The following is a 23,858-nucleotide window of genomic DNA, read 5'->3' on the forward strand; positions in this document are numbered from 1 at the left end:
CATTCTTGCTCATACACAGATAGTCCTGGTCCATTCAGACAGCGCATGCACCAGCAAGAACTTAGGAGATCCCACACTAAATTGATAGAATTGCTTCAGAAATTCATACGGAGTTACAGAGCCATTCAGCAGAGCACAATAACTTTTCATAGTACATTATCTTATAAGCAGTGGTTCCCAAACAGTGAGGGAGAGAGAATAATATTTTAGGTGAAGCCAAGCATGAAGCCCAAGAAAATCAGCTTTGCAAGATCTGTGCTGAATGCGTGTGAAATTCCCACTTGAACTAGTCTGAGGAGCTGCAGATGGGCTAAGCTGAGGGACTGGTAGAAGGCAATGGTAACATCCCTGCTGCAGGGACACCGAGTTACCCTGAACACTGCCAGTTTTTCAAGGGGAAAGTACTGAACCACTCTTTCCAGAAGTAGCACCATTATTTCAGATAGAGAGAACTCCCCCTGTTACTAGTGCAATTATTTAGATGGTAGCGATAATGAGTACAGCTGAGACTGCAGCTAGCAGTAATGCCCTGGCTAAAAGAAAAAAACTTCAGCCTCAATACTTATAAGCTGTATGCTAAAATCTATCTTTACTCAAGAGTTATAGTAGAAGGCTGAGAAACTCAAAATTCCAGGGACTCTTCTATGCTAATTATGATGTCTATGGCTGCAACCATGATCTAGGGTCTAGCATTTCTGTGACTCATTTCTGTCTAGGGGTTGGTACCGGTTTGGTTTCAGACTCGGTCTTGTTAACCAACGAAACGGTATTCCCATGGCCAGCTAAACTGCTTTTTCTGCAAGGACCAATTTTGCGAGGAGCAGCAATGGGTGTCTGCAACTGCTGCATTTTCGCAGAGAACTTTGAATCAAAGGAGGAACTACTAGCAGATGTGCGGTCAGACTTCCCCCAGTTTTCCTTGCCCAATTGCTCTGTGTTCACCTGTGCTTTTGCACTGTATGGTGACTTATCATCAGGTGGAGGTGGAGCTCTTCTTTTCTTTCCTCTGCTATCATTAGGACTTGCAGTATCTCTTTTTGGGCCCAGATGCATGTTTTTCTGAACAACCATCTCATGAGATCCATCAAAGAGTGAAGCCCATAGGGAAGATGCAGACTCTTTTTGCTGGCCAAGCAGGTATTCACCACCACACTCTTCAATTTTTCTTTGTATGGTATCAGCTAAGCCCTCATGTTTCACTGGAGAATCAATGCCTGTAATTTCAAGGGACAGCAATTAACTCGGGTTAAAACGCCACCAATGGTTTTACTGCTACCTATTTCGTTATTACTATTCAGAATACAAAACTGTATTAACTATATCTCATGAAGTCTGGACTACTATTAAGAGTATTAATGGATGAAATGGAAAAGATTACATACGCTTTCAAAGAGAGAACTGAGGTGACAGGAGGGAACTGTTTTTGTGACAGTACAAGACAACATTGATATTTCTTTCCAAGTAAAGTAGAAAAAATAAGGTACTACTAAGAAACCTATATGTATTAGATATTAAACATATTTTGTTGTATAATGCTTCGAAAATTTTGTTTCACACAAGGCCCACGAAAAAGTCTATGACTAAATATTCTTGTGCTTCCAGCCTGCAGAAAATGGGACACCTTTACATATATCATTTTTTTAATGTGCTTTTAAGACTGTCTTGCCCCATTTCTTATCCCTCATATTGAGTTTTCTATGTATACTGCAGTAATACTAGCCTCAAACAGCAGCAATATCTTTTCTATTGCAGGCCACACATTAATGATTTTCAACACATTTTTGAACACAGGGTTTTACCTATGAATACCATAAGTAAGCAGGAAAAAACCTGGTATATTAAGAGTGAAACAGAGTTTGTGTTCTGCTCCTCACTGATGTACTTGAGTATCGGTAGAATTATGCTACCGTGTTACCTTCATAAAACTTCTATATAGTTGATTTACTGCCTTTCTGCTCTGCATTCATAGCTTAGATAGGACTCTCTTGACTGTTCGGTGCTCTGATGCACAGTAACTCAATGACCCACATGGCATTTTGAGCATCTTCACAGTTCCAATCTCAAGCAGCAAGCAGTCAGGCATTTATAGTTGTACAGTGTTTCTCAGCCAGTACTGCATCGGATCCATTAAAACAAAGTGACCTACTTTTTCTAGTCTGTAAATATTATTTCTGTAATGAAACTATTAAAATAATCCTGCTGCATACCATTTTGCGCTGTAAAAATACAAGTCTCAAATACACGCTAGCTAGATTTTCCAAGCATATTTTTCAACATCATTACCAAAGACCAAACAATTAGGTAAGTTATGTTAGGTAAGCCTTTAAATAGCTTTAAGAACAGCAAATTAATTTCATGCAACTATTTAAAGACATTATTGGTTTGCAGACTGGACTATTTTACCTTTACATTTCCTGAGCTTTATACTACTCTTATGATGTTTATTTCTAGTGACAGCTTTTTTGAATGTGTTCAGGGCTCCCTAGTTACAGTTCAGATTGCAGATTTTTTGGCTCAAGGTATAAAAATGTATTCATTATTTGTGCGATTACAAATTCAGATTTAATGTGAACTCCTTGGTATGCAATTATGTTGCTCTTTCATTGTCTGAATTGTCCTTGAAAATCTCAGTGTTTCAACATCAACACCAGAGGCCATCTGAATACAGACAATGTTGTTTCTGTTACCCTGCAACTTGAAAAGACAAATCACACTTACTCATATCATGGTAGACGGAGGTCGCTTCTTTTGTCAAGAACAAAGGTGGTTTCCGTGGTGACATAATCTCAATTTTCATAACTTCTTCACAACAATGTTTCCACTGGCCTGAGAGAGAAAAGAGAACAATGACTGGAACTTAAACACTTCAGCTTGAAAAAAATTGACGTTATTAGGTTGTGTTAGGAAACTATCTCCAAAGCAATGCTAAACAGTAAGCATTTACTCTTGTTTAGCAGGAATGCTCAGGATGCATTTGTATTTTCAACTCTGTAGTCATTCTCTTAGCACAAAGGTCATAAGCTACTACCTTTCATTAAAGCATCCCAGCAGTACTGTTATACTATGAAGGTTAAATATCATACTTTGCCTTCAAATCCCCAAACACAGTATAAATTCATCAGAAAAAAAACCTAAAAAAAAAAAAATAATTTAAGGTTAGGGAAGCTTCATGAAGTTATCGGGGACAACCTCCAATGTACTGCAAGCTGGATGTTATACAACTATGTTACAACGTTATAGTAAAGGAATGTTCTGTCTTTAATAGAGGATAACTTGCCTTTTATCCGTTAGCAGACAAGGAAACCTCTTTTTCTATTAATAGATTTTGACCTTAAGGAAAACAAGACACAGTAAAATTACTTTGTTCATACCAACCATCCCAAGTTTTCTGAGCACATTAATTTTAAGAGAATTTTAGAACCAGGGAAGAAAAAAGGCATTTAAATGCCAAGTGACCCATTTTTTCTGAACCTAAGGAAAACGTCTCAAAAAATCCATGGGTATTCTATCTATAATGAATAAGAAGTAGTTCTTTTACCCCACTCTACAGCTAATTTAAAGAGGATGCCCTAGTTTTTGCTTGGTGTGTTTCTTTAATTGATAGAGCCTTTTCTCATTGTAAATCAGAACTAGAAAGGACTAGAAATACAAACTACAATACCGAGTTTCCACAACCTCAATTCACTGATTTTATTGGTGTGGCCTCTGACTGAAGCCCGATATTTCATTAATTGACCTGGTTCTGTTTTCTGACCTGGTAAAAATGACTATCGGGAACTAACTTAAAGGGGGCTTCTAAAAAAGATGGCGGCAAACTTTTTAGCAGGGCCTGTTGCGACAGGACAAGGGGGAATGGCTTTAAACTAAAGGGGGGTAGATTTAGACTAGATCTAAGGAAGAAATTTTTTACGCTGAGGGTGGTGAAACACTGGCACAGGTTGCCCAGAGAGGTGGTGGATGCCCCATCCCTGGAAACATTCAAGGTCAGGTTGGACGGGGCTCTGAGCAACCTGATCGAGTTGAAGATGTCCCTGTCCACGGCAGGGGGGCTGGACTAGATGACCTTTAAAGGTCCCATCCAACCCAAATTATTCTATGATTCTATAACTATACCTTGTCAATGACAGCATAATAACTGACATTTGTTCTCTACTCTTAATAAACCTGTGAGTCAAACTACTAAAGCAGAGGAAAAAGATGAAGACAAATTAATCTATATAGTTCTTATAATAAATATTTGGTGTTAAACAAGCAACACAGTATACTACTTCAATACCGTTTCACTGATTTACATCAATAAATAAGTTACTTCTCTCATGTAAGAACAGTGTTGTTCCAGAGGTTAGCCAAAGGATCAGGGTATCAATTTATCATCTCATTTATATCATCTGTTACAAAGCCTCAGGTGTGGCTTTTACCAGGTTCAAGTAAGCAGTGTGTATTTGCACAACTGGATTGGAGTGTGACTAGGTGAGCATATTCCCGTGTGACAAGGGGTACCAAAACCTTAGAATTACCAACAGAATCAAGTAATCCCTGTTGCAACAAACTGCAATTTAATTCATCCATAATAGTGCTGAGCAAGGAAATCCCACATACGTGTGCCTACTTGCAAGGGCTGGCTGCATCTGCATCCTAGCCAAGGCCCCAAATGAATCCAGCATCCTCACCACTTCCCACTAAGGCTTCCACGCCCAAAGGTTTCATACTTGCAGAATCTCACAAAACCAGCACACCACTGGTAGGATGCCCAGGCAGAGGTGGACTCTTCCTGCTACAGTGGAGGAAGAGATGGTGAGAATTTAGCAGTCCTTAAAAAAATTATCTAGAATACTGCTAAAAGAGACCAAGTTCTTTTGAGACTGATGGACATATTCTGCTTCTGGTTTCCTGCAAAAAGCCAGACTGAACACGTGGACTTTGGTGTAGTCAAATATTTGCCTTCCAACGGTTTAGACCACCACCCAATATTATCCCAAAGAACATTTTTCTTCTCATCATTGCAAACAAAGGCTTGTGAAGCAATTCCAATTAAAATTGTTCAAAGATCCCTTTAATGTTACATAACACCCCACTTGGAGGGCATGCTGCCGGCACTGCCTGCTTACTTACTCAGATCATAAAAGTGCTGCCAGAAAGCCTCCATCCACTTATGAAGTTCTTCCCTACTGTCAGTAGCAAAAAGTTGCATCACAGCCTCTCCAGACACAGGGTTGATAACAGAGAAGTTATTAGTTCTTCTTTTGGAGTCCTTATCCACAGCTCGAATTCTGGTTTCCTAGGAACAACAAACTGTAGTAATGAGTTACTGCTTCAGCTCCACACTGGCATCACCTTATAGCCAATGACAGCGTAAGGGAGGTATCATTTGGCTTTTTCATCTAATCCAGATCAATTTCCAATTAAAAAAAAAAAAAGGAACTAATGTCAAGAACTGCTTATAAAAATATTTTCTCATAAAACTATTAAAATGGCATAAAATATGAAAAATAAGGGAATGGAGCAGAATTACTACATTTTAGTTCCGAATTATAGAATGTATGTTCTATGTTTCCCCTCCCTCTGCTTTCACCAGCTCATCTCACACAGCTCATCCTTCTCCACAGTAGTTTAGCGAATAATCTAAAATAACAGCAAGCAGCTCTTTTTCTCTGAACTCTTCTGCTGGACAACCACATTGTTACAGTTACTATTTAGGTCTCCTACTGTACTTCTGTGGTTCATTGTTTATGCAATGTATTCTAAACTTGTATCTATTTTATGTTCATCTTAGTCAATCAGGACATTCAGGGCTAATACAACAGTGACAGGAAATTTAAAAAGAAACTTATCTAGTCCACATTTAAAGGAGCATTTGTAACAGTCACTTATAGAGTTCTGCTAGAACATATTTCCGGCATGAAAAAACATTTTGCTCTAATACAAAAAAATCCTATTTGTCATTTCAAAATAGACATTTTAGTTTTGCCTTAATTAGGGAGAGCTACATAGAAACAATTAAAAATACATGAGATTATGAGAGATATATATGACATATATCACAAGTCTATCAAATTTCTTCAGCTGATGTTAAAGGCTCTCAGATTACGCAGCAGCACTGTTACAGCCAAGGTTTCCCCTTCTGTTCAGGGATGTAGTTCAATTGATTTTTATAAACTAGACTAGATCCAGTGGTATTTTCATAGTATCTAGTTTATTTGTTATGGCATTACTACAATAAAAAAAGCACTTACCCCTAACTGAGTGAAAAAAAATGGTTTTATGTGTAAAATACTGAAAGATTTTAGTTAAAGTCTGATAAAACACAACTGAAAAAATTTCCAGAACACAACTAATCAACATTGATGCTCATCACAACATGATGAACAAATTAAAATAACTAACATTACTTTATTTACAAAGCAAAAGCAGAACCCCCAGAAATATCTTTGCGTATACAATTCAACCTGACTGAACAAGCAATGGCCTATTACAACACTGCTCTTAAAAGGATTTTCGGCATATCCAGGAGAGCAGCATAATCCCAAATCCTGACAGGATGATGAGTTTTGGCACCAGGGAACCAGCTGGCACCCTACAGCTGGCCGGACCCGGAGCCTGGCAGGACACGAGGCTGCCTAATGCACGTTAAGACTATGCAGCGCCCTCCTGCTGCTCAAGCGTGTCCCCTGGCATGGGGAATGCCCCAGGTGTTGAAGGAAGCCAACAACCACAGCCAGAGTTGTGTTTGAATGTCTCCTCTCTGGATGGACAGTGAATCTGACCACAAAGGTGGGCTCAGGGCATTCCTCAAAATACAGTGTGGATAGATCAACCATGTTCCTTTTTACACAATTCAACCAAATGTCAAACATCTGCTAAAGATGTCAAATATACACCTACAGAAATTAAGTTTACACATGGGATCCCATGGGGATAAGCCTAGTTCTGATACTCAGAAAACAAAAAATATTCTACAGAACATTCCCCAGATTTTAAATGCATTACTGAAGTAACCATTTGAAATACCAACAGCTGCTTGTAGCATATCTGATGGATATGCTCATTTAAATTCTTCTGTCTAAAAATAGGAGATGAAGTAATTCATCCATAAGCGCTCTATATCCCATTAACTCAGGTAACCATAGATACCAGCAAAAAAATTAAATCAAATAGATTAACATTTGACAGGTAAGAACTTCAAGCATACCATACACACAAGTTTATTTAATGATGTTTGCTGCAGGTTTTATCCCACAACTATGGTATTATTCAAAGGAGATAAATCCTCAAGCAACAATCTATTCCTGATGCTTGAATATTTAAGGAGTGATACAAGATGCCATTACAGTAATGGGCTGATGAATTTACCAAGCTTGGGTGAATTACACTACATGCCCAGTTCCATTTAACAAAAAAATAAAACAATAAAAAACCCAACAAAAAAAAAGGCAAAACAACAAAAAAAAGTGTCTTAAGGTACCATGTTATAATAATGCTCAACCTTTTGCAGTCTTATAGACAACTGAACCAACCCTGCTACAGCTATTGTAAAGACCAGAACAATCAGTGGATCAGAATACGAAAAACTGAGTTGAATCTTGAACTCAGATGACTCTCTTGAGGAAGCTGAAGCCAGTCTTACATCCTATATGCAAAAGATTATTTTTTTTCTAAGGTGAAGAAAGACTAAAAGGGAAAATGATAGATTTTTTTTTTTTAATGTAATGAAAATGCAACCTTCGTCTCTACTTTTCCCCCCAAATCAAAAAAATCTCTTTGCTTGATAGTACTTCTCTGGAAAGCTCATCTTTTAAGCTAAAAAGAAAAAACAAAAAACAAAAACAAGCCAAAAAAAAAAGAGAGAGAGAGAACTTCTTTATTGCTGAGGTGCAATACTTTCCTGCTAAGCCAATCCCGACACACTGAGGAACACTGGTTATAAAGATCATTTTAAGACATCAAAACAAATTACAGTTCTTGAAAAAAATATTGAATAGCCTAACATCCAGTTCTGTGTATCTATTTTAAGATTAAACAAACCAAATCACATATAACAAACTTCCTTCACGCTTTTAGTACCAAAAAATAAACCAAGAAATAACAACACAACACTGGAAACAAAATATAATCTGTTCATGTGTTGGTTTCTGCTGTAATGTTAACAATTTTTATGGAGTTTGTTTTAGGCAAGTAGGGAAATATGGTTAAATTTAAAATTATGGCTTTCAAACACATTAATGCACAAGACTGAATTCACCAGATCAGCTACGAATATTTTCTCCTTTCATCTTCATTGTTTTGTGAACTTGTATTAACATAACATCCATGTGGCCACTGGATAGTAAGTATAATGTGCAAGTATAATATTGAAGAGCAATATTAGGATTTCTATGCCATTTTAGCTATCTTAGCACAATGCAGCAGCTAAAAACCAGGAGAAGGAGATGGCATTATACAACCAGCCAGCATTCTGTGGAGCACCAGGGAGCCATAAAGCATAGTTTCCAAACCACGCAGTTTGAGCATGTGTGTTATAAGGTCCACGGTGTGGGATCTGGGTATTATATCTGCTTCTCCAGCCCACATCCACAATCTCTTTCAAGCAATTGCAGGACTAAATGCAACATGATTGTGAGATACCAGATATTTAGAGGCATTTCACTAGTCTGTGCTTTCCAAAATATTTTCACATGTATGAAGGCTTGTCTAAGCCAACCAATGGGACAAAGGCCTTACTACAGAGAACACAGATATTTTCAGGGCTGCTCTCGTTTCACCACTGCTGGAGTTCCCTGATGCAGAGAATATTGCTCATATTGCTGGCTCCCTAAATGTTCACATTTGCAAGAAATCATATTGATATCCTTCTGCTCCAGTCCCTGGTTCCCTAGAAATACTGCATGGTTCCTCTGAAGTTATGCTGCTGCAGCCATCACTACATTTTCCAACGAATTTCTCTACCTGACCTAGCCCAGAACACATGTTCCAACAAGAACTGTCATTCCAGGTAACAGTCTGCAGAAATGCCAACTTGATTTTGTCCTTTCATTCCTGCTACATTGTTTAGCAACCAAACTATGAACCGTGAGCCCGTGCCTGCAAACACTTGTAGTTCCTCATCCTGTTCACCTCAACGATTAGCTTGAGCGCAGAGATAGCTCTAGGCCTGCTGCACTGTGTGGCACCAGATCAAAGACTGCACTGGCAAAATATGCCAGGAAGGAAATCACGGGCCTACATTAATTCAAAGCGACATCCCAGAATTCCTCAAGCTTCAGGCACACATGGCACACAAAAAGTTTTATAATCTATGACCAGGACACAATAGGATACGTATTCCAAATGCTGAGCAACTAACGTGAACTGCTGGCACCTGCACCAATTTGCTAGGCTATCAGGTATAGGCAAGGCCTTCATTATTCATTTCAAACTAAAGAAAACTTGAAAAAAATTCAGGAACTGGCCCATAAGGAATATTTCTTGTTCAAATTGGATTCCAGCAAATTTTCTTTGCTACAGAAAATATAATCTCTCTTTTCCTACTTAGTTGTGCAATATAATATGTTATAATCACATTTAGCTGGAACAATAATAGTAGCACTTGCATAATAGGAACTGCAGAACCATTCTTGCTCAACAGCAGTAGCAGTGAAGTCATCTGAAGTTGAAGTAATGACTTTGCTGGTCTTAATGGCTCTTCAAGTCTTGATTCAAAGGGAATGGGAAATAAGGCTATCAGTGTGAATATTTTCCAGGGAGTTTCTCATAAATCCAGATGATTTCATTACTTTTCAGAAAGTATCTTTCAATTACATGTAAAGGATCAGCTTCACACTACAAATGAAAATGCCACATATGCAACCAGAAGAGGTTTTAGTTAGAACGTCTAGAGTTGATGTTCAATCTCAACTTTCATTTTGAAATTGCTGTTTCTATAACAACATGTAGCAGACAAGCCCATATGATTAGTTTGATTTCATTTAATCTGTAAGAGAAATTTCATAACAAAGGAATCAAAAAATATCTGCAGGCATTAAGTTATTTTCAAGAGAAACTGTTTAAGTAGTAAAGTATCCAAATATGTTTTAAATTGCAATTTTTTTCCAGTTTTAATTTAAACTGAAGAAGGATTCACAGTCATATTCTCCAGCAGTCTGACATTTTTGTAAAATGGTATAAGATACATGATTTATGTACCTTCTACATGTTAGCTTTACTCTGCAAACATACGGACAGTCTCCCAGCAAAGGCTTATTAAGCTGGATTTTAGGTTCTAAGTGTGTTGGTAACTTGGAGGAGCAAAATACCTTAGTATGTTTTTTTTAAAAGGAAATGCAAAACTAAGATAAAGACTCAAACAGAGACCTCCAAGGAAAGATTTGAGATAGCCTGACAGATAATTTTCAAAAATATTACTGTCACATTTTAGAATATGGATTTAGTAATTCTATAATTTACTAAAGTTTACCATTTCTAAACTGATACTGTGAATAGCTGGAAAGCAGAATTATGGCAAAGGCTGACTAGTGCAATTAAAAGTGACTGAAGAGGTAAGCAAGTAAGTCTGCTTAAATATATATTGCAGTCTAAACATTTATTTAATGTAAATGCCTGAACAATTGGAAGAAAAAATGGCTTTGTAAAAAGATACGGCACTAGCAGAAAGGTGTTTTTAATTAAGGAATCAATTTAAATCTTAGCACATTAAAAAAAGAAGTCCTAACACAAACAGGTCGCATTGCTACCCCTAGTTTACATGTTTGGTTTATATACAAGTCTCACTCTAGGTGAGAATGCAGTCATGTTTTCCAGAAACTTTAAAGCCACCAAAAGCTGATATTGCTGTTGTAAGAAGCAGTTCTTTATGTCCCTACGCATTCTCAATCATAGCCTAGCCCCTTCCTTGTACCACACAAGCATTTGTGTAGCCATGTAGTGAACTGGATAAGAGAATTTATTAAAGGGAACCACAGTGGAAGCCAAGTCTCCTCCTTCCCCCAAAATGAGCTAATTTTAACCCACATCAGTTCCCTTATCCAATTCATCAGTCAGCTGCCCTAATGCCTGCCCTGGCATAAAGCAGCACAGCAGCCAGAACAAGCAACTGGACAGGAGGAATGCTTCTTTCAGAATTAGTGTTGGCATCAAGCGTTCAAGTAGTACAGTGGCAGAATCCAGATCGACCTGTGCTTAACACAGTTTCCAAATGTGTCTAATTACGTATGTAAGATGAATCTAGCTACATCAATTGCAAATAACATTAAATTCCTCTGCTCATCCTTACGTGATATTAACTCTTGAAGACTGCACCAAAAACAGTTTCTGAAAGCATCTCTTCACTCTAATGCTCGCCATTCTAGAAGGTCCTTCCAAGAACATTCCTAAACTGAACACTTAAATACTTACTTCAAATTAAATACTTAATGTTTCTTTAGCCAAAGAGTAAGTAACATTTTAATTTTAAGTTTTAAACCCAACCTTTCCAATCAGGGTATGAAAAGCAGCAATAATGTCATCCTACAGCACAGAACTTCCAAAGTTATTGTGCACTGTACAAAACCAGTATTAAGAAAAGCAGCTTATTTTAAGGCATTAAAATATTTTCAACAATTTTCCAGCTCTCCTAATTAAGACTGTGGCCAAATAACACACAACAACAAAAAAAGCTTTTGTTAAAACTTCACCTTGCTGAGGGCAAAAGAGCATTGCTAAGGGACTGTAAGCAATACATTTCCAAGGGCTGTCTTACGGAACTGTCACATAACAAGTTATCACTTTTCCTAAAAAAAAAATCCTCCTTTTTACCTCTGTGTTAACCAGTCTAATGCAATAGAAGGAACTTACGTCCACAGCTAAGAAATGTAATGTCCTTGCTAAAAAATTCAGCGACTGCAAATTTCACTGAAGCATATCCCACCCACATGCTATCTATAAAGCATTCTGCATACCAGCAGCTTAGAGCCCAAATGACTGTAGGTATGCCTTAAAACAAAAACAACCTCCTCCAGAATAAACAAAAAATCCAAACAAAAAAACCCCCATACAACCAATTTTACCTTGTTGATGGAAACTGTCAATGCTGGCTCCAGTTTAGCCTCAATTTCTTCTGGAGAGTAATAACAAAAGAGCTTGCCTCCTCTTAGTACGCAATACAGCCTCCTCCAGTTAGTTAGACTTCCTATCATTTGCTAAAGGGAATAAATAGTCAGAAATTGCCAAAGAAACTACAAACTAAGAGCATATTACAAGGTATACACAGATCAGCCCTCTGTGATCAAAACTTAGTCACCCTGAATTCTTTCCTAAAACAAAGACTTTCTGTTGCAGAACATTTCAGAGTCACTAATTTTTGAAATGTTAGCAATACTTTAAATGTTTTTTGGTGTTTTACAGTTTTTGCAGATTTATTGTCTTGTGACACTCACAATATAGAATCTGCTGGTTCGCACAGACAGAATGAAATCTAGAACTGGTGTCCACTGTAAGAAAGAAACCACCTTTATTGCTACAGTAATTACACAATAAGAGAAATAAGGAGTATCTCACTTTGGAAATACACAGTACATTCAACAAATGTCAAGCAAAGACACTTGTCTAGAATTTCCACTTTCTCAAACAGATTTTTCTGAACAGCTTTCATAAATGCATTATAGTTTCACAACCAGTTTAAAGCCTGTAATTCAGCACTCCTGACAAATGACCCAGCCCCTCTGGCCCTCCACTATCACCTCCTCATTTGCTTAGTTGTGCAATGAACCAAAATAGAGAAGCAAACTGAGTTCACATGAATCATTTTTGAAGGGATGAGTTTAAATATGGCTCGGTTCACCAGTCAGATCCACCATGCTGTGATATGAACTCTTGTGCTAGCACAATGAGAGGTATGTACACAGGATTATTAGGACTGCTGCTGTCAAGTACCAGCCTAAACCGATTCTGAAACAACAACTATACTTGATCTTTATGTAACAGCCTAAATAATCTTATTGATAAGCATGCCAAGGAAACATTTATTTCTTGACACTTAGCCAATGAAGATACTGTTTGTAAACGCAGCTGTGAGATAGAATTTCCCCCCTTGTTCTAGGTAGAACAGGTAAAAAATAACAGTTCTCAAGAAACCACTTCAGGAAAAAGCAAATGTTTTGATGATTGACTCTTAGTGACAGCTATTAACAGAAGAGGATGTAAACACAAGCAAGGTCTTCTTACCTGCTGATTAAGAAATCCTACCATCATATCCCTAGCCATGCAGGAAGGCTGAGCAACTAAACGGCAACACATGTTTCCATACAGGGGGAGCCAAAAAGAGGATTCCTCTGGGGGAGAAGACCAGGCAAAAAAAAGACAAACGCTTAGTTCCGAACATTTGCCCTAAATAAATAGTTTAGCTTTCTACATCCGTTTTTACATTAAGATCATGAATGTAAATAAGTATTTTTTATATTTAAAGAAAGAGATCTTATCCTGTAGGATTAGACTAAAACTGATTTTTACTCTTCAGTCAGTTTTTTCAATTAACCAAAAAAAAAAAAAAAAAAGGACTTTCCAAAAAAGATTAATCCGGGAACGCAAAATTTAAGTAAAAATGGAGATATTGTTCTGCAAGAACAACTTGTTCTTACATACAATATAGCTCGAAATCTCATTTCACAGCTAGAAACATTTTGAAAGATAAGTACACTGGCCATGTCATCTAAGTAGGATCCCTGAGCCCATCCCATCATGGCACACAGCTACATTTACACACAAGCACTTTGCTTCAGATCGTTTTATTAAGGCTTAGAATTTGTATCTACTTCTGTCTTCAGCACTAGAAGAGCATTTAGGATTCTAAGAAGTTTCTAATGAATTGCAACATCCCTCCTCGCTCAGCTCTGCTATGTAATAGGCTCTCTCTTCTGTAATTAGAAGCAGGTAATACAATGTTCCATTGACATGACTCTCTCTTTGGTCATGTTTTAGAAATGCTTGTAATGAGCCAAAATATCCAGGTATGTCATTTCTCACCAGACTAAGTTATGTAAATTAATGACAGAAAAAGGAATTTGAAGAAGAAAGAGTATAAAGTACTAATAAAGAAAGGCTTACAAATATCAAAGATACTCAGAATTATTCGTCCAACCCTTCAAGAAACAAATGCACCATAAATCTTCAAATCTGTACTTATTCAGAATTAATGAAGCGTAAAGAATGAAATTCGCTTTGAGGTCAAGTTTACGTAAGTAAAAGATAAAGTTCCCAGAAGCTACAGTGAAATGCAGTGAAAGTCCCATGTCTTAAGTTAACAATTAGAGGGTGGCTTATGGGAGGGGTTATCCTTTCAGAAAATAATGGATGAAGTATCAAAAACTGTACTCCTGCTACTTAAAACACTACCTTCAGTTGCAGCATAATCATAGTCCCTGTGTTAGCATCTAGGTTGACTGCTGCCAACTTGTGCTGTCCCAGAGCTGAAGTACAGCAACCAACGCAAATTGCAAGCACACACGTTTACGTCCTGTGTTAAATCTGGGCCTGAAACAACCTAGCTGAACTGAAGCTATTTTTCTACTTTCCTTCTGACTACAGAGGAAAAAGCTGTTCTTCATACTGATACCTTTCCTTGGTTGTGAGGAAGGGGAAATAATTTGTATATAGCTACAACTCACATAAGACCGAGATGCAAATGACAGAACAAACTCCCAAAAGACTGGACTTGAAATTTTACTCAACTTACAGTTTATTCAGCTGCGTACAGATGCCTGTTTTAGAGCCGTTAAATATTTTATTAAAGTTGTTCTATATTAAGTATCAAGAAAAATAATCTCTTTAAGCTCTTCAGTTTACAAGAGAGAGAAATGCAAAATGTTACTGGTTTTTTATTTCCTTAAATTGGTACCATATGTACTTACCATTTCCTGTAATGGTAAGGTTGTGGGTCCTGAAATTGTCCTCAGCACTCTCCAGCCCCAAAGTGGTATATGCTAGCAAACTGTACTTTGCTCCACTAAATGTGAAAGAAAAGGCATGTTTAAGACATTTCTGCTTTACGTTGCTCAGGCAGTAATTAAAGGGAGTCTAGACATGCCTGAAAGAACACATTTGGGTACAAGGGAACACCAAGGTGCAAGGCAGCACCTGTCAGTGACCAGATTGCCACCTCCCAACTTCCTCCCACAGAACTCCTGTATCTCTGGTTTTCCTTGCAAACCAACACTGTCCCACAGTCTCTTCATCTGCTTCCTATATCCATACCTCCTGCCTTCACCCATTGCAGTACCTCCAGTTCCCTGCTACCCCACAACTTCCAGGCCCTGCTGTGCAGGCCAACACCACGAGGCCCTGTCAGGTGGCTCTTTCCATAGCCACCTCTCTTGGACCTGTCAGCCAGGAGACTTTTTGTGTGGCCGCTGCCAACAAGCTGGGCTCAAGCTTGCTGCTGAGCCAGCGGCTGCCAAACCCAGGCATAAAGGTTGTGCTTTCCAAAAGTAACTTTTAATAGGTTTACAGCTTCTATTCCAAGGCCTAAATCAACTGGATTTGGTAAAAGGTTCAAAAATTGCTATAGTTAATAGAACAACTGATGACATAAAATTTATCTGAAAATACGGGTTAAAAATTAAAAGGCTTTATACTGCTCCTCCATGTTACTCTGCTCTTTTGCTTTGCCTGTGTAGACGACACTTTATAAAACAGTTGTTTATATATGTATTTTTTAATAGTATCTAATGGCTTGATTCTTTGCATGCAGAAATCTGTGCAGAAATCCTACAGTCAGTTTTGTAGCATAAAGGACTCTTTCACTTATTGTGCTTACAGGTTTCAGAATGTTATATCTTTGTTTTGGATTCTGCCTAGGCAAAAAAAAAAAAAAAAATCACATTTACAATTCAGCACAGTGCATGTGGAATGCAATTCTTGGAATAAACTAGTATAAATTTGGTACATGTTTAACCTTTTCCCCCAAATACTCTTCAGACCGAGTAACAGATTTACAGTTCAGCAATGCAGTAAGAATTCCACCTGGCTAATGGCAGTTTAAACAAAGTTCACAAGAAAACAAATCCCTCAAAATCACTAACTACTCTCCCCAACAGGATCTAGCATAAGATCCTTAAAACATCTTCAGTACAGCATAAGATAGCCTAGTGGTGGAAAAGGTGAGAAGACACTACTGAACTAACATCACTAAACATAGTTTTCTGTATTTTTCAAATGTTATTTTTCCTAATAGCACAGTGGGAACATACGGTTTTAAAATCTTTGGCTCTGCAGAGGAACAAGGCAGATGCCTACCTAGCCCTAACCCTAAAGAGGAGGAAAAGTAGCAAGTTTGTTAGCAGGGAGGTCTGTTACATATCTCTCTCAAGGGAATAAAGAGAAAATTAAATATGATATAACATTCTGGGTGAAGAACCACTGCTGTGAAACATTTCAAGAGGGCAATCTGAACAAAAACTCATCAGCATTTGTATATATTCCCTGCTAGACTGTTCCCTAACAAAAGATTCTCCACTGATTATGTTTTGCCATGCAGTTGAGCAATACATTACCATTCTATTTAAACCGTACCAAAAAGTTCAGTTTCTTCTCACAGATAAAACCTCTGTGCTGATTTTAAAGTTACTTATTTTCTAAAGCATGACTAATTACCACAACAACCTTGCCAAAAAAAATAGCTACTTCACTTTTAAAATATGCTTCACAGTAACATTTTCGTTCTAAAATATAACAGTCATTCCTTTCAGCCAGCTGCAATATAATTTAGAAAAGTTTTATCTGCAAATATTTTTCAAATTTAACTGGCTAATCAGGACTGTTGAGTCAGTTTTGCCTCTACATTTCACAGAATTAGCTAACTGCCTTAAATGGCAGTTTCTTCATATAACAAAGAATAATCTGCCTGCTGCATCTCATTCAGTACTTTGCATATCTATAGTATTTTTCCATGTAATAACTTTATTTAAAAAAAAAAATCAGCTCATCTCCACAACATGCCCGTGGCAAAGGCTCATTGTTAAATCTGTTTACTGATCAAGAGACAGAGGCACCAAAGTTGCCACACAGACACTGGCGTGGGAAGGTGCAACTATATCACCCTTTCTATCGATGCATATTAATGAATACATCTCAGATTCCAGAATCTGTTCCTGAATATTAATCCCAATGTTAGAAATCCCAATCTTAGTTCACTCATGCAGATATATAGAGAGTGGAGGATTTGTGAGTCCAAAAAAAAAAAAAAAAAATCCAATACGCTCACCTTTCAATCAGATCTTAAATAACAGAAGGCAAAAACAAATACAACCTTCAGGTATTAAAAAGAATCCAACTGTAAAAGTGAGGCCATTAGATTAGATTATGTACTTCTAGCAAAATATCACTATAAATTTGCCAATACAAACATAGGACACCAAAGCCACGCCTCCAGCCCAGTGGAGGACAACACATAAAAGGCAATAACAACAAGTCCATGTGTCGGCCAGTTCTGCAAGTGAATAAATATGCACTTCAGGGAGTCTCTCCAGTGATTTATCCAAAGAGCAACCTAGTTACTCTGGAATTCAATAGTATAACTGCACTAAACATTTTCCTTCTACGACAAATGTAAAAAGAAAAAAAAAATTAAGCTAGAATAGAAAAATTAAGCAGGCAAAAGACTGTATAGAAATGAAAAGAGAGATAATTAAGAGTAGAGAGAACATCAGTATAACTGAAGTTAACCAACCTAAGCAACCATTCAAAGCGCTTTGTCACTAAGCTTTTGCAAGAAGTTACAAGGCTGACAGTTTCCTCACTAACCACGGAGATTTCTAAGCAAAGAAGTTTGATACAGAGGGATCACAGAGTTTTTGGAAAATGGAGAACTTTGTCCCATGTGTGCTCTGAAAAGAAAAAGGCCTGTATAAATGAAATCTACAGAGAAAAGATGTTCATATAATACAGAAAGTTCCCTTTTTTGTTGCAGTTTAATTTCACCTGCTGGGATGGTAAAATTCTCTGGGAATACTTGAAAGATCTTTTGTAATCTTGCAATCTCTTCCCCTCTATAAGGGCTACATACCAAGGTCTTACTAATATAAATCCTAAGGGAAGCCTATTAAAAAAAACTGACAATTTATTTTCTGCCTATAATAACCCATTCCTTTCCGAGAATCTTTTTTAGTCACCTAGCAAAGCCATCATTAAACACATTATTGTTCATTTAACTCTGTTAAGAAAGTAACAGTCACTGTGAGATGATTATTTACAGTAGAAACAACAAACTTTAAGATGGAGGAAAGCAAAATACAATTACAATTCAGAAACCAAAAGCAAAACCCAAGGGAGGAGGCAGCCGTTTAGATTGTCTACCAATGCTTCTTCCTTAAAAGACAGGTGATCTATATTCAAGCAAGTATGGCCAGCAAATAAGCTAGTGGTTATATTTGAAGCAAACTGTATCTAATGATAGCGTGTCATCACCCAACTGGAGCTTGTGGAAAGCACAGCCACCTGAGATGATGCAGACTGAAAGATACATTGTTATTACGTGGAACACACTGGAAAGTTAGGGACAGAATTTACTTTGCTCTGTAGGTAAGATCTCTTGAATGTATATTTTTGATTGAAACAGTAATATCAGTATATAGTAATATCAATTTGACAAAGATAGAATATGCTTGAACATTTCCTTTTAAAATCCAGGCAAATAGATATATGAAGCTAGACTAAGACTACACTCAACAGCTGGCAAGAATTAGGCATTGATTCTTTACTGTTCAGCCACAAAAAAAAAAAAAGTAATTCCTTGAAAAAATTGCTGTCTAAAAAAAAAACCCACCTCAATATTATTAGTATTTACAGTTCAGGTATTTGGCCTGCTTAAATCCCAATGAAATTAAAGTAGCTGGGAAATATTAGTAGGCAGTTAACTTCATTAAAAAATGCATGAAAGATTTAACATCATTTTTAAAAGAAAACAGGTAAATTACTGGGAACAGCACTTTTTTCTATGAACACTAAAAAACAGTAAGTTATTTTAAAACTCCTGTTAAGCAGCTTGTAACTGTAAAGTGCCTTTGACAGTCCACAGTTTTACTGAAAAGCCAGCAAGTGGAATGGCCCCCATGTGCACTGCATGCACCCCAGGCATAACAAACAGCTCAGTCAGCTTCATTAGGGGAGAGGGTAGAAGAGAGGTTTCTCCTGCCTATATACCACAATTCTTTATTTCACACTACTTGTAACTTTTAGACACGTCTACCTGTCTGTCAAGTATGAGCAAGACTGGCTAGGTGCAAAAAAAATATGGGGGAGGAAGTAAATGGGAGAGGGGAGAAGGAGAGGTAGATGGACAGAGGGACACAGACTGATCACACAAGCTTGATTTCCTTGAGAGATAAAACGAAAAATATTACAGAGTTTGCAAATAGCAGTGGATTTACCAGCTGGCTGTATGGCAGAAAGATAAAGCCTACTCATGTGTTTTAAGATCAACCAGGCCCCAAGGCTGAGTGACATGGTTGGAATTCACACCTACTTTCTCATTTCCTATTTAAAAGGTAAATTATTTTTCACTCAGGTAAGGACAGAAATAATCACTTTCTTGGCAATTTCCCAAAAATTTACAATATATTTGGCTTATTTCTATTTTAAAAATGATAAAACCAGAATATCAATATATATGGCTTACTGGATGATCGGGTCAGCGGGCAAAAGGGATTCAGTGCTGTCTTCTTGCGCAGCTTTGAGTTTCTTCCCTGTAGCTTTGCTGAGGGATGTTTTAAGCTTCTTTGCTAGTTTCTTAGGAGTGTTTGTTACATATAAAGACTCCTCTGTACAGCAACTATACACTTCAACCTTCACCTGGAAATCTGGTCTTGCTTCATCACTGAAGGGGAGGAGGAGAAAATTTCAGAGCATTTGTTAATAAACTGAATATGCAGCCAAGGAATGCTGCTGCTACTGTATATATTAAATAACATATATTTCTAATCGAGGGAAGGAATGCCACCAGATTCAGGCAAAGACGTACATTAATATGGAATTAAAGACCAGAATACACAGCAGTAACTTAGTGTTGAAGTCATGGGATAGATGTTATAATTAACCATAAACAATTGCAAACAGGAAATTGAACGTTTAGGTTAAAAACTGAAAAAAACCCCATGTTATGGAAATACACAGGCAAGACATTCAAACACGCTTAAATCTGCCCTCTACCGTTACGCAAAAATCACATGATTGAAAACCTATACATGCTTATGGTCCTAAATCAGACCAAACTGTTTTAAAGATATCTTAGTTGCACCCCATCCCCTTCACATTACTGAAAAAATCCTATCTCACTTAAAACAAACAAAATTTATCATTCGTAACTTAACTACCTACTGCTGCATTCTTCTGTCCGCAGCCTATGCTTCCTCTGTTTTCAGTTCTACAGATTCTCAAGTTCTCAAGCTTAGTCATCAAACCAGAAGCCTAACCTCATCTTTCAGGTACAAATCATGTCATTACACACATGCCCATAATGAAATCATCCCAAAGGCTTTTATAAAAAGTCTTTCTTTATCTCGGGGATAAAAGGCAAATTAAAGTGCCTTTTCTGCTTTTGTTGCAGTATTTCACAGAAAATTATAATGGTCAAGTCTCATATCTTTGAAGAAGCAGATTTAAATCTTTGCCCCCGCTCTTAACTTGAACAGGTGTTTAAGAGTTAAAATCTGATTTAAAGATCCACTCTCTCTCAACCACTCAGTTTTCAGGAGCTTGATTTAAACTTTTCAGTAGTTCTAGCTTTCTAGTCAGTCTTCCTCAGGAGACTGAATCTAAATTGCTAATATAAAAAATAAAGCGGGGGGGGGAGTTAAGTGCCTCTCAGGACTCTCTTAAAAATTATAAAGCCACAAAAAAGTACATGAGAACACCTTTCTACTCTTTCCCAGGTTACTTTTAAAGATAAGTGAATAATTTCCTGTCTAGTATTCTTCAACTATAAGGACTGTGGCTGTAGCACATGCTCAAATAGGTGTAACAGAACATGAGGTGTGGAAAAGAAGGTCTGGTTTTAGGAGAACTGTGACTTAGCGGAACATCAAAAGAGACCATAGCCTGCTGTACAGAATAATACTTAAAACACTGGGTGCAACATTCATGCCTATACTTCGATAATGCTTTCAGGTTTTAGTATTAATTTAATTCTGTCCTGGAGGTACAAGTTTGTTTCTCTCTTTATATAAAGAAAAATGCTTCAGCATGGCAAAAATGAAAAGAAGTACAGTTCAAGTAGCACATCTACAACCAGCATCATTTTGTACATAAAAACCAACCTTCCAGAGGTGGGGATCCACCATCCACTGAAATTAACAAGACCTCTACTAATTTCTTTGCCCACAGAAACACCTAGTGGATCTCAGCCAATCTTATTCATAATCATATCCACTTTCAAAAGAAAACAGCAATATTTGTACTTCATTCAACAGAAATAAATTATACTCACAATATGGTTACATTTTCAAAACAGATATCTGTTATTGCTTTATCCACAATAGCCACCTCTGTATCAAAAACCTCAGCTCCCATTCTGAACAAACAAAAAACTGCATAGCGCTGTGATTCTGGAGAGAGCCAAAGAAATGTTTTATTAGCCATATTACACATCACAATACTAAATGCTTCCAGTAGACAAAAGTAGAAGAAATTAATTCAGACCTCTAAGGAATTGCCCTCAAATTCTTCCCACCATAAATTTTATATCATAGGATTTTATGATAATTGAACTATCAAAGCTGCTGTATAGGTAGAACAGCATTCATAGAGGGAAAAATGCCCTCCTTTGCTCAACTTTTTTTTTTCCTGATAATCAGGGGTAGTTTGTGCTAGCAACTTCAGAAATGTTAGTAAAAATGCAATTTTGTTTAATAAAACTGATTTTAAGCAAAAAAACCCCAAATATTCGATCCAAAGCCTGTCTCATTTTATGAATGTACTATATAGGATTAGTCTATTTTGCCACGCTTAGCCCCTCTGACCCTATTGAAAATCAAAGCAAAATCAATGCCAGGTGACAGCTGGAACAGATTTAGGGTTAATCTCCATGACACAGCAAAATGCATGTACTTGAAGACTATCCAATAATCCACTCAACACCAACAGACAACTTTCATTTAAATTTCTCACTGGAAACAGCCTCCAATATACTCTCTCAAGTGTAGACAGGACATAGCACAACATGTTTAATCAGAAGTTTCTCAGCTATCCATTTAATAACAACATTTTTCTGTTACTTCCTCTGGAATTTCTCCTCAGAAGGACTTCTTAGAGACTAGGGTTTAAACCTACAGAACTACAGGACTTTGAACTAACTCAACTTGCTACAATCAACAACTTCAAGTTAAGAGCAACTACATAACAGAGTAAAATATGGACCTACTGAAAGGTCAAAGAAGGGGTTGAAATGAGTATGGACTTCCCCATCCAGTTTAAATTTACAGGCGTAAGCAATTTGTTACCACAGTAGTTCATTACATCTTACATACTTTCTTTATTGCTGAAGTGATCGGAGCCTTTCCACATTAATGGTATTCGAATATCTAAAGGGAAGAAAAAAGTAGGGAAATTAAGTTATAGCAAATACTGTAGATCTGTGATCAAAACAAATTACAAGAAGTTTCTTGTTTCTTTTCCTGATGTTCTGGAGGTAACAGGACTTTCTACCCAATGAACAGCATAACTATTTCAATTTTATTGTCCATGTCAAAAGAAAATTCATCAGTTAGTTCAATTTGAAGTGTCATTTTCTTTTATAAATTATGTTAGGATAAAGAATATTTTGAATCTCATTTGAAAGTACCCGAAATAACATTTCAGAGTGGCTGTGTAACATAGTTCTGAGAAGTATTCTCCGAACTCAGAGGTTCTGAGTCCATTATTATGCACAGATGTAAACTGAAACTCTGCTTGCCTTGTGCTGGAAACCACTCATCCAACGGCAAGAAGAAAAACTTCCTGTTTTAATGGAAATGACTGGGATACTTATACTGCAAATACTTAAGTCTTGTTTTGCTAACCACAGAGAAAATATCACTTGTAATCACATTCCCAGTCAGAATTTTCTTCGTTGGCATAAAAAGAGTTTAGAAATCTCTTTTTCTTAACCTCAAAAATATCCTTCTACATCAAAACCATAGTAGAGGGGCAATTACAGAATCATTATTTTAAGTCATGCCTGTCATTTTAATATTAGGAAAGTATTTTCTTCAACAAATTTTCCAATTTATCTACTCAATCCAACACAGTACTGAGTGACATCTTCCTCCAGTTTCGAGGACTCAGGTTTAGACATAACATTTCTTATTAGTCTCTTGTTAAAAGATAAATGCAGTGGGGGCTCTATAAATCTGAAGTTGGTTTCTTAAGTACAACACAATGTTATTTAAAAGTATATGCAATATATTAAGTGACACATGATGGCAGCAGTGAACAGCACTAGCTCAATTGTCTTTCGATAAAAATCTTCAATATTGTTATAAAGGAGCATTGCTGACTCCAGTGTTGATCTTCATATGAGGCTGATGGAAAAATCCACATATAGTATGCTAAGATGCAGAACAGTAGTGGTATTTTGGCAACAGGTTATCATGTATTCCTACAGGGTTTTACCCACAAAACTTCTTGCTGATTTAAGTGAAACTGCATATAGTCACTCTGTTTCAGAAGTTATATTAAATGAAAAATTTAAATTTAAGTTAATTTTGAGAATCATAGAATCAGTTAGGTTGGAAAAGACCTTTAAAATCATCAAGTCCAACTGTTAACCTAACACTGCCAAGTCCACCACTAAACCATGTCCTTAAGCGCCACATCTACACGTCTTTTCAATACCTCCAGGGATGGGGACTCAACCACTTCCC

The 23,858-nt window shown here is 37.1% G+C and overlaps 1 protein-coding gene across 1 annotated transcript in view; it reads right to left on the reverse strand.

Moving 5' to 3' along the window:
* Nucleotides 1-270: 270 nt before the first annotated feature.
* The window catches only part of RTKN2 (rhotekin 2), a 35,458-nt gene continuing 11,870 nt past the window's right edge, over nucleotides 271-23,858 (reverse strand). Inside the window, exons 3-11 of the mRNA XM_009290513.1 lie at nucleotides 22,485-22,538; nucleotides 21,446-21,563; nucleotides 19,640-19,837; nucleotides 14,877-14,971; nucleotides 13,195-13,301; nucleotides 12,039-12,170; nucleotides 5,113-5,278; nucleotides 2,719-2,826; nucleotides 271-1,214 (exon numbers count right to left, since the gene is read on the reverse strand). Coding sequence (XP_009288788.1) covers nucleotides 703-1,214; nucleotides 2,719-2,826; nucleotides 5,113-5,278; nucleotides 12,039-12,170; nucleotides 13,195-13,301; nucleotides 14,877-14,971; nucleotides 19,640-19,837; nucleotides 21,446-21,563; nucleotides 22,485-22,538 — 1,490 coding nt within the window. The 3' untranslated portion in view covers nucleotides 271-702. The remainder of the gene's footprint in view (nucleotides 1,215-2,718; nucleotides 2,827-5,112; nucleotides 5,279-12,038; nucleotides 12,171-13,194; nucleotides 13,302-14,876; nucleotides 14,972-19,639; nucleotides 19,838-21,445; nucleotides 21,564-22,484; nucleotides 22,539-23,858) is intronic.

This window comes from Aptenodytes forsteri, unplaced genomic scaffold, assembly GCF_000699145.1.
Source record: "Aptenodytes forsteri isolate BGI_AS27 unplaced genomic scaffold, ASM69914v1 Scaffold349, whole genome shotgun sequence".
NCBI classification, from domain to species: domain Eukaryota; kingdom Metazoa; phylum Chordata; class Aves; order Sphenisciformes; family Spheniscidae; genus Aptenodytes; species Aptenodytes forsteri.